General features: G+C 40.3%; 1 protein-coding gene across 1 annotated transcript in view; it reads left to right on the top strand.

Moving 5' to 3' along the window:
* The first annotated feature begins 4,909 nt into the window (after positions 1–4,909).
* The window catches only part of Grpr (gastrin releasing peptide receptor), a 35,641-nt gene continuing 26,607 nt past the window's right edge, over positions 4,910–13,943 (top strand). The window contains exon 1 of the mRNA XM_055615755.1: positions 4,910–5,737. Within this exon, the coding sequence (XP_055471730.1) occupies positions 5,322–5,737 (416 nt within the window). The 5' untranslated portion in view covers positions 4,910–5,321. The remainder of the gene's footprint in view (positions 5,738–13,943) is intronic.

The following is a 13,943-nucleotide window of genomic DNA, read 5'->3' as shown; positions in this document are numbered from 1 at the left end:
TCATCCTTAATTTCTGTTGAAGTGCTCACCTTCCTTTGTTTCTATCCTGAATTCACGTTGCACAAGACCAGGTCCAGAATTTCCCTCTAGAGTGACTTCCATCCTGTCCTTGCTTTTCATTCTTAGAGTGATACCCTTAAAATAAAGAAAAAAACAAATCACCATCCTATGGCTGGGTGAATTGGCACATACCTGGAGTCTCAAAATTCAGAAGGCAGAGGCAGGTAGATCACTGTGATTGGAGTCTTGCCCCTGGATTTAGTGATGCAGTCTAACACACTGGGACAGCTCTCAGCCATTATTAGGAATATGGGGAAATCCTCAGCCAATATCAGGTCTATAGAGAAACACTGGTGCAGTTCATTACTATTTTTTGTATATGCCTTGTAGTCTCGAACTCTTGGTCCTCCTGCCTCAGACTCATGTATTAGGACTACAGGCACACATTACCACACTGAGGTACAGGGCAGCAGTGGTTCTAAGTTTAGCTTCATTTTGAGGTGGCCAGTGGCTGTTTTCATGCTGAGCTTGAGCTTTCAACCTCCCTCCCGTTTCCTGTTCCTATTTTGGTTTCTTAATCATTGTTCCCATATATTCCTGATATATGTATCATAGACTTTAACCTGCAGATGAATTTCCTGGATATCTTGTTACAGTGAAGATCATTTCTTTTAAATGCAGCCTAATAGGAGGCCTGGGATAGTGCCTAGGATTCTGAATTTTTAAAATTGTATTTATTTATTTATTTATTTATTTATTTATTTATTTATTTATTTACTTACTTACTTACTTACTTATTTACTTATTTATTTATTTGTGTATAGGTGTGCATGTGCCACACAGTATAGAGGTCAGAGGACAACTCTCTGGAGTCAGTTCTCTCCTGCCACCTTGTGGGGTTCAATGATTGAAGTCAGGTTGCTAGGCCTCTACTAGTTGAGCAATGACACTTGCCCAAGATTCTGCATTTCTAACAAGCCCTGAGGTCATGCTGCTGGCTTAAAGGTTTACGCTAGGGCAACAATCTAAATTCTTAAACACGTTCTCTTTCTTACTCATCAGAAGGGACAGTAGGTACTATTATGTCTATATGATATCTATAGCCTATGCTGTTTACCTCGCTAGCCTCCAGTATAACAAAGTGTTATAACCTCTTAGAGACACAACAACAAAAAAAAAATGTGATGATTGGGTTCTGTCACTGAAGAATTAAAATTAGTATGTATAGGGCAGGATTTCAGAAGTGGTGTTTTTGCAAAGTACCCCAACAATCTTGCTGATTTAAAAAAAAAGATTTTGTTAATTGTGTAAATGTGTGTATCTATGTGGAGGTACATGCTTGTCAGTGCAGGTACTTGCAGAGGCCAGAGGCATCGGATCCTACTATAGCTGGAGTTTGTGGGATGTGGGTGCTGGGAATCAAAATCAGGCCCTCTGCAAGAGTAGTATACACTCTTAACCTGATCAATCTTTCCAGGAACATTTGTTTTTGTTAAATATGTATATCTTTTTTTTAATTTTTTGTGTCTTTTTTAGTTACTTCAATTTACATCTCCATAATAGGCCCCTCTCTCCTCTCCTCCCAGTACCACCCTCCCTCCTGCATGCCCTCTCCCTTATTCCTCAGTATAGGGAGCTCCTCTACCCACACACCCTAGCTCATTTATTCACATGAAGACCGTGTTACTCTTCCTCCCCTGAGGCCTTGTAGGGAAGTCCCATCAAGGGGAAGTGATCAAAAAGTAGGCAACATAGTCTGTGTCAGAGATATTCACCACTCCTCTAACTAGAGGGCCCACATGAAGCCTAAGATACCCATTGAACTTATCTTATTGGGGTCTATGCATTGTTGTATGTCAATCCTGTACTATATGACTAAAATCCGCTTATAAGTGAAAATACATGTATCTTATAGGGTAATGCCCAACCTGAAATCTTAAATGAAAAGTCTTCCCCAACAGATTCAATGTCATTTTTTTACTTTGCTTTCTGTCTCTGCCTCTCTCTATATATATATTTCCCCTCTATTCTTCTCTCCCCCCCATCTCTCTTTGTTCTGGACATAGTCACTGTAACTAATTCATCTTAGTTTCATATATATATATTAGTTTTTATTTATTACATATAGATTATACTGCTGGCTTACCAAGAATTTTGAGCTGATTGAAAACACGGTACCATGGAAAGAAACTTTCTCTCTTTGAGTCTGTGGAATCAAGTTACCCTCTTAAATTTTACCAAGTCAGTGTTCCTCTCTTATTAAAGTTCCAGGGAAGAGTGACGTTTATGGAAGAGTAGAAAATGTGGTTGTGATGGCTGCAACGGAAGCACAAATAACATCCTTACCCTAACACACAAGCAAAGACATTGTCACATTCCAATCTTATTGAGACTCGAGATTCCTCAAGGACAGTGACACTGTCTTACATTTATTCTATGTCATTTTCATAAGTCTCAAGCAGCTCATGCCCATTACTAAACAACAAGCTAAGAAAGGTCTGCATATGTTCGCTACTTGCCTAGAAGATAGCACAACGCTAGATATGGACAGCATCCTTACAGCTAATTAGTTGAAACAGCCTCAGAATTTCCTGCTTAGCCTTTCACAACGTTCTTGAATCTAGCAAATATTACACGTCAGGTCTCAATATACATTCACTTTTAAGTCACCATTACAACAGCTCTATGTGGCTGTGGCAGGCATAACGCTAACAGCAGTTCTGAGTAATCAGCACCTGCCCACATCCTCTTAACTTACATGGGAAAACAAACAAACAAACAAACAAACAAAAAAAAACACTAGCAGCCTAATTGGACTTAAGAAACAAGACTGACTCAGCACATAGCGGCATTTGAAAAAATAACAAGAAATAATGCCCACAAGCCCTCTTTGTGTACCCAGCCTTTACAGGCAGAACTTCGGAGCAGCAACAGGGGAGTCAGGGCTGTCTCACCCAACTGGCCTCTAGATGTGTTTCCTGTTGCACTTTCCTTGCCTTGTTTCTTTTAATTTGAGTGACCTTTACAAAAAGGTTTATAGTGGCTCTCTACCCAATGCCACACCCCCTTTTATTTTTGTGCCACTAAGCACCTGCTGCTTTTTTCTTTGTTCAAAAAGCTTTAGCATATGCTTAGAAAACCTTCATTGTCAGGTGTCACATGTTTTGAAGGAGAGTTGGATACTGCCTTCTACAAAGGGAATGGGGTCTAAAGAGTGCTCCTCTTGCTTAGGGCTACTGTCTAGCCTCTGACATATGTGGTACCTGGCAGCTGTAAATTTTCCTCAAGTAAACAGAGCAGTTGGTGACTTACTTGTATGTGTGGAAACACTGTCTATTGATTTGAGATCAATCAGTCTTCTGAGCCGTTCCAAAGCAAATCTTTTCCTTTCAATCCCCAAATGGTAATCATGGTAATAGTGATAAGTAGTCAAAATTAATCAAGTAGAATAAATACTATGCAGTCTTACTAAGGATTTTTTTTTATTAACTTCATAAATTATCCCTGCTGTACAGATAAAGAACCTGAAGATGCATAAGTAACTTGTCCAAGCAGTGTGTCAAGGTAATAAATGAGAAGGTCAGTCAGGACTGAAACTCATGTCCTGCTTCAGTAAGTTGTACTGCTAGCGACTGATTGACACCACTAGGCTCATGGTTATTGACTCAGTCCTGGCAATGCTGGACTCAAGTAAGAAACTCTTCTATCTTCAAGCATGGAGTATCAGCAGGCTACCTACAAGGAGCCTTTCAGATTATAAAAAAGTACCACAGCCTCCTGGGCATCAAACAAATGCTGCAAACTTCCATGGCAACACGCTTGGAAGCTTTCTTGATGGGCCCTGACATTGTAGCAAACATACATTTCTTTGGGTCCTGAAAAAAACGAGCCTTTCTTTACCACTGTCTGTTATTAACTACCTTTCTAACGTGTATCAGGAAGGGCCAACTCCACTAATACCATGAATGTATAGCTTTATGGTGTATGTATTAGTGCTAGCTAAAGGTCAAGCCTGATTCTGATAGTATTTTTAATAGAGTCTTTCTCACCATTTCTTTGACCATAACTTATTTCTTTCACCAGCCGATCCTCTCGACTGCTGCCCATTTCTTGTGAGACTCCACAACTGTTGTATACTTCAGAGAAAATTGAAAACTTGCCCAAAAAAAATTGTAAAAGCTACACCAAAAAAGCCAGCTCGTATGATTTTTAGGTCAGAAAGAAAGGCATTTTTTTTTTCTTCTGAAAGAGATCATTGATCTTGACTGTTGAGCACACAGCTGGCTCCATGGTTAAGGAGCACAGGGGCCTGGGAAACTTTCAGGAAAGAGCATGTGTGCATTCTGCTTCTGGCTTCCCTGAAGTCTGTTGCTGAAGATTTAAGGTGTGAGTCCCATGCAACAACTCTCAGGAGCTGCCCCTATTTTCAAGGCGACTAATTAGGACAGCTCACACTCAGACCCAGAAGTGCCATTCTAATGCATTAGCAAAGATTAGAAACAGAAGGGTCATGAGTCACAACTGAACTGATGGAGACAGTATCAGAGATACACGCAGTTTTTGCAGTGAACAGCATGTATTAAATACCGACTATGGGTACTGCCAGCTTAAATGAAAAGGCAAAGGTATCTGTTAAGCCACTTAGGAGTTGCGATCTGCTGCCCGATTCTCATTTGGACAAAGCAGGCAGCTGGGCAGTGATTGAAGTGTCCAGCAGGGGGCTGGCATTCACTGTCTATACGTGGTCCTGGCTCCTCTTCAGAGCCTCAGCTCAGAAGAGCTGCCGTTTGCTGGGGAAGCCAGTGACGTGCAAAGCATCCTGCCTATAGGATTGGAGGCTTTCTTGGTGCAGTTTTTTCCTACCCACTTTAAACGTTCAGGTTCTACATATCAGGAAAGACGGGAAATGCTGTGTGAAAATAGCAATCCAAAAGTTCTTAGTAAACTGCAGCCAGAGAGACTCAGACTAGGATGGAGGTAGGAAAAGCTGAGACGAAGTGGGTGGAATTGTAAGCTTTTCTTCAGGCTGAGTTTCTGTTGCTTGTTAACTTAGTGGATTTACAGATGTATTTCTCACTGGTGGTGTGAAGGCTGGGACAGAACCAACATCAACATACTCTAGAGTTTGGAATACCAGTGTGTGTGTGTGTGTGTGTGTGTGTGTGTGTGTCTGTGTGTCTGTGTGCACGCGCTCAGAGTGTTTTTATTAAGGGAGATCAAGAAGAGTCTAGCACAGATCTTACCTTCATCATCTAGCTGAAAAACGAGAAGTTAAGAAGCAGCATCCTGAAGGCATTTTTTTAAAGAGAGAAGTCTTTGAGATGGTTCCAAATAATTGTTCCCACCTGAACTTGGAAGAGGAGCTTTTCCTGACCTGCAACAACACCTTCAACCAAAGTCTGAATCCCCCCAAGATGGAGAACTGGTTCCACCCGGGAATCATCTATGTCATCCCTGCAGTTTATGGGGTTATCATCGTGATAGGCCTCATCGGCAACATCACCCTGATCAAGATTTTCTGTACAGTCAAGTCCATGAGAAACGTGCCAAACTTGTTCATCTCTAGCCTGGCTTTGGGAGATCTGCTGCTCCTGGTAACGTGTGCCCCTGTGGATGCCAGCAAGTACCTGGCTGACAGGTGGCTCTTTGGCAGGGTTGGCTGTAAACTGATCCCCTTTATACAACTTACTTCAGTGGGGGTGTCTGTCTTCACACTTACGGCACTGTCAGCAGACAGGTGAGTACTCACTGGAAGTTATATCCTCTCTCAGGGTGGTGGACCAAGTACTGAATGACACGGGAAAGCTGTTTGCCCAAAAGGGAGTTTTACTCAAACTCACATTCCCTTCCAAGCATGGTTTTGTTCTGGAAATTACTTCTGGAGTCTGGCATATTAGTTTAAGAAAAGAAAAATGCGTGAATGGTAGAGACAGGAGGAGACAAATGGGAATTAAATCTCTGAGACCAAGGGGCATTTTTTTATTTCTAAAGAAAAATCATCACTTCAATCTGACTTTTCCCTCCCTGAAAAATTAATTGAGCAGTGAGAAGGACAATCACACCCCATAGGTTTAACCTCAGGCTAATGTTTCTTAGAAGCAGTTCAGAACCTTTTAGGAAACACAGACGTTCCCACCGCCCCTCTGTAAAATCCTCTTTGAAAAAGAACAAAAATTCAGCTCTATTTCTTTGAGCTTTGTTTTCCTTGGACAGTCTTAACTTTTCTTATAGCTCATTTTTAGTATGGCTGAACAGAACAGTTGTGTGTTGATTTTTCTAAGTCTCCCTTCAATGCATTTAAACATGATTACTTCCTTTGGCCCAGCTAAGCAAGCATTGTTCACGGTTGACTTCCAATTTTAATAGCTTTATTAATGTCCTTCTATGTACAAATGTCTTTGGAGCTTGGTGGGGGTGAGTGTCTCCATTTATTCTGGAAAATACACATCTTTGTGAACTCCATATATATTTATATATAATAATACATTATATGATTCTATATTAGCACAATCTTAAAACCTGTATTTATCAAATACCTACCATGTTAAAAAAAAAACTCATGCTTGAAAAGCAAGTAAATAAATATTGCAGGATATTCACACACATTGCTGACTGCATCTTACGTTCTGAAGATTAAACACAGAAATGATTAGACTAGCACAGACAACATATGCTAGATGGCTGATGTAAGAAAAACCGGTCTTGTGGGCCAGAAACTATAAACTGTTATCTTACGTCCACTATTTGGTATATAGTAAAGATACGTAGGCCCAGAGTGTATGCTGGAAAGAGCATAGATACCGTTCTTAAAAGTTTAAACTCTGAAGAAAACGGCCTACATTTTCATACATGTGGTGCTGGAATCTCTTTTTGTAAAGGAACAAACTGTCCTCAGGTGAGCTGGCCTTGGTAAGTAATGGACAAATAAAAGATAGCGTTATCAGTATTTGTGCCCATGTGTTTATCCTAAGCTACATAAAGTACACTGCTCAGAACAGATGATATTCTCAGAAACTGAAAAGTAATGGTTCAGAAATGAGGATATTGTGTGGACCAGACCCTGTTTCTTTACTCATCCTTCTCTTGCTCGCACCTTGCCTATTTGCCCTCCAGGTACTAATGACCACAGACACTTTTTTGTGTTTGTTCAGGGTCAGCAAACTTCAGAGCTGACAGAAGCTCCATGGCTGGTTCTCACTGGTGGAGGGCACGTCAGGCTGAGTATAATTTTCTTGATGGGAAGAAGAGATTTGGGTTTCCGGGCTGGTGAATGCAGTGGTCCAGATGGTGTTTACTGTCTCCTCGGGGAGATGAACGGAATGGAAAGGGAGGGCATGGAATAGAAAACTGCAGCTGCAGGGACCCTCTTCCCAGAGTTTCAGAGCAGACTGAACTCGCCATCAGCAGTCAGGGAAAGCTCTGTGCAAAGCTGAGTTGAATGCCACTGCAGCTGCAGTGTGTCCTCACTAACTTTTTGTATTTGGCAGTGCCTTGCAAAGGCTGATGGAACACTGAAATTACAGGTGGTGCATCACACTGACTTCAACAAGAATAGGTGTCTAGCCAGTGTGATAACTTAAGACTGTAGTTTTCTATTTCTCTTGTGTTTGAAAGCTACAAGAGTCTTACAACAGCTTTATGGGCTTGGCAATGTAAATGTGAATTCTATACTTTTCAACAATGTGTCATCTATATACATCCTAAAAGAGGGTAAGTTAACAGCTTAATATCTCATAAGACATCTGTGTATCTCTGGAACCACCACCAGGTTGAGATATTAAGGAGTTCTAGTACCTTGTCCATTTCTAGTTAATATTCCTACCAAGAGGCGACAACTGTTACTACGATTTCATTCACCCGCTATTACTTATTGCACTTCTTGAGCATATAAATGAAATCACTGAGTGAATACAGATTTGTTTTTGCCTTATTATGCCTGGCATATTTCTGTGTTATTCATCTGTGTTGGTATGCTTAGCAGTGATTTTTCGATTTTGTGCGGGGTCCCATTGAAAGAAAAAAACCTCAGGTTATCCTGATGAATATTGATGTATTTCTTATTTGGAGCTGAGAAATTTTTCTAGATACTTACTTTTTTTTTTTTTTAGTATTTCATACAGTGTATTTTGACCATATTGTTTGCCCTTCCCAAAGCCTCATAGATCTTATCTCTTCTCCTCCCAACTTTGTGCTCTTCCCTTTAAAAAAAAAAACAAATAAGCAAAACACACAACAAACAAACATGTGGTCTATTTTGGAAAACTGTTCCTGTTCTGCCCTGGAGTATAGTTGATGTACCAAGTGTCATTTCATTGAAGAAAACATATTTTCCCTCTCTCAGCAGCTGTCGATTACAGATAGCTTCTTGGTTAAGAGTGGGAATTTGTATCTTTCGGTTGATATAAGAATTTCTTTCTTTTAGGCATATGTTCATGTCTGAAATGCTAAGCTATTAGTGCATATATTTAGTAAATATTGTCAGTTTCCAAGTGAGCCTCCATATTTGATAGCTTGCTAAAAGGAAGACTCAAAGTGTCCAATGTAGATGAGCATCAGAACTGAAGGAGAACTTTGAAACCTTACTGAAGCCTAGGCCCCACCCTGAACTACTGAAACAAAGTTTCCAACAAGTGAGTGGGAGTCATAACCGTAATCATCCATGGCTACCCACTGTAGGTTGTTAGCAATGCCAGTGTTCATCCTCATCACCCTTCTGCAGCCCTCTCTATCCACAGGTGAAGTGTAGTCTTTGTCACTAAGAAAAGAACATTTTTCTAGAAAACTTTATACCATTGTCACCATCCCCAAAAAGGAAATTTTAAGACTGTCAGTAAATGGAATCCTGGGATTATCACAGCTGACCAATTTCAGGTTCACACTCAAGCGCCTTCAGGTTCACACTCAAGCGCCTTCAATTTGGTCCCTGTCTTCTCTCTCCATTTGTACTCTCTGTCCTCATAAATATACTAATGTCCTCATACATGCTTTGAGGACATCCCATCCTTATTGAGTCTACTCTTCAAAGTGTGCCCTCCTTTCACAAGTATATGGTTCTATTCCTCATTCCCATGGCATAGGCTTGGGTGGGCACCAACAGGCCTGCATTTTAAACACTTATTTGCTACTGCTATTCAAATGAGAGTTAGATATTTAACCAACTCTCTGACCTTGGTTTAATTACCTGTAAAAATGTCATAGTTGAGCTAGACTATTTTGAGAGAAAGACACAGAGAAAGAGAGAGTGAGTTGTGTATGTGGAGGCCAACGGTCAACCTTGGGTGTCATTCATCAGGAACTGTCCATCTTGTTCTTTTTGAGCTACGGTCTCTCTCTGGCTTAGAATTCACCCAATAACCTAGGCTGCTTGGCCAACAAACCCTAGGGATCTATCTGTCTCTCTGCCTCCTCAGCACTAGAAAGCTCCATAATCTCTATATTCTCTGTAATACTCAGGGTCCACTCTACTCTTAAGAGTTGAAGAACTACAGTTTGACTGATATTTGAGCAGTGAACACATAATACAACCAAGCAGCCATCAGTAGAAGGCATTTTCAAGTTCAAAGCCTTGTTTGACACAGAAACAGAAAACAGGTGATGAGATTTAACCTTCAGGACAAGCTTGGAGGAAAGTGAAACTAAAACCTTACTCACTTTGTTGCAAGCTTCAAATTTTTTAGCAAAACTAACCACTTTCCTTTTGAAAAAAAGAATCAAAATACAGTTTGATTCCATTTTCCTCCTCCTGACATGGAGCTCCAGACTCAAAATCTGGCTGTTTGAAAAGATGGTGCTGAGTGACCCAAGGCAGATTAGTTTAAAAGGGGTCCTTCCTTGGTCACTTCAACGGTTCTTAGGTTATTACACCCAACTTTCTGCATTCTGAAGAGATTGATATCTTTCTCACAAAAGGAGACTCAATTTAGTTTCTTAGAGAGCATCCTTCCAAAAAGTCTCCCAGTAAGAGGAGGTTGGGTGGGCTGCCAGTTCCTAAATTCTTCACAGTTTTTTTTTTTTTCTGAAACATATGCCACCACTCTGCATGGATGTATAATTGTGTCTGCATGGAAGTCTAATTGTGTCTGCCCACAGCTATGGTGAGCCAGCACAACTTGCCAGCAGGTTCTGGGAATGACCAGAGGCTAGCTGTTTTGGAGGTGGGCTTTCCCAGCCAGGCTCTCTTTCTCAACTGGAATGTAGTGGAAGAAGAAAGGAAGGCAACAAAGAACCTTCATCTTGTCTCTAACACATTATTTTTCAAGTGTCAGGCTTTTATGTGATTAATTAAGTATCATCCAGGCAACTTAATATGCATGAAGGAATAAAGAGCACAAACTTCATCATGAAACAGGCAAGATCTCACGAAGGGCTCCCTGGTGAGGTTTTTTTTTTTGAACTGTGCCTGTCAATAACAACCTTTAAAAATAGACTAAATTTGTATTCTTGCACTTATAAATCTTCCTGGTGTGTGGGGCTGCATAAATTCTCTTTTAATTAAAACACACACTTTCAGAATAAAACGGAAGTTTTCGCTCTTCTTTTTTTAACCCCTGAGTAAAAGCAAAAAAGGACATTCAAGAAGTTTCTTTTGCACAGTAGTTGCCTCCTCTGAGAGACCTTCTTTGGCCATTCGTTCTAACAGGATAACCAATATGATCCTATCAACCAGTACCTCTCCTTTTCAGGTTTATTGGAATGTAAGTTGTACATAGTAAGTTCTTAGGAGATTATGTCTGTGAACCTTGACACTCCCACCCCACCACATCACCTCCACCAACACCATCTAAATACATATCGTTTCTACCACCTCCCCCAATTATTTCTGATTCCTTTGTCGTGTACCTCAGCTCCTGGAGACCTTGCTGTGGAGTATTCACAGCATTGACATCCCCTAGTTTGTTTATCGGTCTTCCAATTTGTGATCAATAGGACTGTTTTTTCTTTGGGGTGGTGATGAATAAGTCTAGCATAAATGCTCATTTACAGTTTTAGTATGGCTATATGTCTTCAGTCCTCATGGGTATATACAATCCATGATTATTTTCTCAAGAGTTTCCTTGTTCATTTGTTTGGGTTTTGTCATACTGCATACACACACACACACACACACACACACACACACACACACACACACATCACACACATCAGAATCTAGGGACCTGGGGAGAGGTTTCAGTTGGCAAAGTGCTTGTCATGCTAGCAGGAGGGCCTGAGTTAGACCACCAGAACATGTCTGTAGTCCCAGCACAGAGGAGACAGTGATAGGAAAATATTGGAGGCTTACCAGCTAGCCATTCAACCTGAGTTGTAAATTTGTGGGTTCAGTGAGAGACCCTGTTTTAAAATATACGATAAGGAGCAATTGATGTCAACTCCTGGCTTACACACACAAACACACGCACAAGATAGAAATCTGTCTCTTTAATATATTTTATGATACTAGACCTGTACCTAGCCTGAACTGAGTGCTCAAAATATTCTTGCTGAATAGATAAAATGAAAGAAGGAATAAGGAATGAGTGAATTCAGATGGCTCATCCCGGATAAACCTAGAATAGTTCATTATGAGCCACAAACCGTGTTCATTTCCTCTGATGAGTCACAAAGTAGTAACACTGGCACAACAATGGTTTCAGCCACAGATGACAAGAACTAGGTTTTGTGAAATCTGAGGTATCCTTAAACACACACACACACACACACACACACACACACACAAAATTATCAACCGAAAGCAGATAAACAAATATTTAGAGCTTATACAACAGAGTTGGTATTAAAGGGAATTCCAAATTAAATGAGTTATTAAAATCCATAGACATCATAAAATTCAGGAAAGTACCATAACACCTACAAACTAGTTTCCTGGCTCTCCTTGACCATGCTTGTTTTTGTTTTTTTGTTTTTTGTTTTTTGTTTTTTAATATATTTTGGCCCCATCCTCATCTCTTTCCCCTTAAAATAACCATCATTTGGACATATATGTCTCCTTTTCATTACTTTCTCTTTATTTTTCCCTTTTTATTTTATTTTATTTTATTCTTTATTAATTACACTTTATTCCCTTTGTATCCCCCCTGTAGTTCCCTCCCTCCTCCCAGCCCAATCCTTCCCTTCTTCCACCCTCTGCATGCATGCCTCTCCCCAAGTCCACTGATAAGGGAGGTCTTCTTTTCCTTCCTTCTGATCCTAGTCAATTAGGTCTCATCAGGGGTGGCTGCATTATCTTCTTCTGTGGCCTGGTAATGTTGCTTCCCCTCAGGGGGAGGTAATTAAAGAGCAGGCCAATCAGTTCATGTCAGAGACAGTCCCTGTTCCTATTACAATGGAACCCACTTGGATACTGAACTGCCATGGGCTACATCTGTGCAGGGGTCTTAGGTTATCTCCATGCATGGTCCTTGGTTGGAGTATCAGTCTCAGGAAAGACCCCTGTGCTCAGATTTTTTGGTTCTGTTGCTCTCCTTGTGGAGTTCCTGTCCTCTCCAGATCTTACTATTTCCCACTTCTTTCCTAAGATTCCCTGCACTCTGCCCAAAGGTTGCCCAAAAGTCTCAGCATCTGCATTGATAGTCTGCAGGGCAGAGCTTTTCAGAGAGACTGAACTGAAGGCCTTATGCATGCATGCTAAGCATGCAGTCTCCAGCTGAGCCACACTCCCAGCCTGAGAACAGTCATTTTTATAAGAACTTAGAATCAGTTTTACCCAAGGATGAGTGTTCCCAGGTGGCTTATCCACTCCCAAGTGGTCAGAGCTAAGCACATGGACTCTGTGGACTGTATTTATGTGTACATTGTATATAACTTATGTAAATTATAGCTCTAGAAGAAGAGGTCATGGATCTGAGAGGAAGTAAGGGAAATGTGGGAGGAACTGGAGAGGGAGAGGGAGGGATGGAAATGATGGAAATATAGTACTCATGTGTGAAATTCTCAAAAAGTAAAGACACCATGGCTTGCAAATACCATTTCCTTAAAAAAAAATAAATAAAACATTGTCAATAAAATGAGAAGAATTTTTAAAAAAAGAAATTAGAAGGATACAACTGTGCTTTACCATGTTTTTTATTTAAATCAGCCTTTTATTAGAGGTTAGAAAAGTTTTCATCCAATTTCACAGCTCGTTATTGAGCCTGTCATATATAAGCATTCAGAATTATAAAGTTTTAGAAAACTGCTGTCTTAATTTGGTTTCTTTCTTATTACAACAGAATAGTACAGACTGAGTAAATTATTTTTTTAAAAAATGTATTTAACTCGTGGTTCTGGAGGCTGTCACTTGCCAAGAAGTGCCAACAGGGTCCCACTGTTACAGGGTGACATGGCGTGAAGGAAAGAAAACGTGTGTGAGACACCCAGAAACCTGAAATTTTATAACAATTTACTGAGGAGAAGGGGAAACAGAAAGGGCAGGGCAGAGGAGAAAAAACAAACTATCACACTTTGTCTCATAAGATAGATAGATAGATAGATAGATAGATAGATAGATAGATAGATAACGATTCTTCTGTCTCCTCAGCTCCTATAAACCTTGATCTTTTCCAGGATGTCCCATGAATGGTAGCATGCAGCCTGCCTCCCTTTAACACACTGTAATGCATGTGTAAGTAACCCGCTCCTATTTTGCTGTGGAGTATTCGCAGCATTGACATCCCCTAGTTTGTTTATCTGTCTTCCAGTTCATGATCAGACTGTTTTCAGCTTGGGATGCTGATAAACAAATCTGGCATAAATACTCATTGAAAGTTTTAGTATGGATATAGGTCTTCTATTCCCCTAGAAACAAGCAATCCACAATTATATTCTTGAGAATTTCACACACACACACACATACACACACACACACACACACACACACACATACACACACACACACACACACACACACACACACATATATATATATATATATATATATATATATATATATATATATATATATATAT

The sequence above is a fragment of the Psammomys obesus genome, unplaced genomic scaffold (assembly GCF_907164565.1).
Source record: "Psammomys obesus unplaced genomic scaffold, mPsaObe1.curated_primary_1811, whole genome shotgun sequence".
Lineage (NCBI taxonomy): Eukaryota > Metazoa > Chordata > Mammalia > Rodentia > Muridae > Psammomys > Psammomys obesus.
This window is presented reverse-complemented; position numbering and strand designations above follow the sequence as displayed.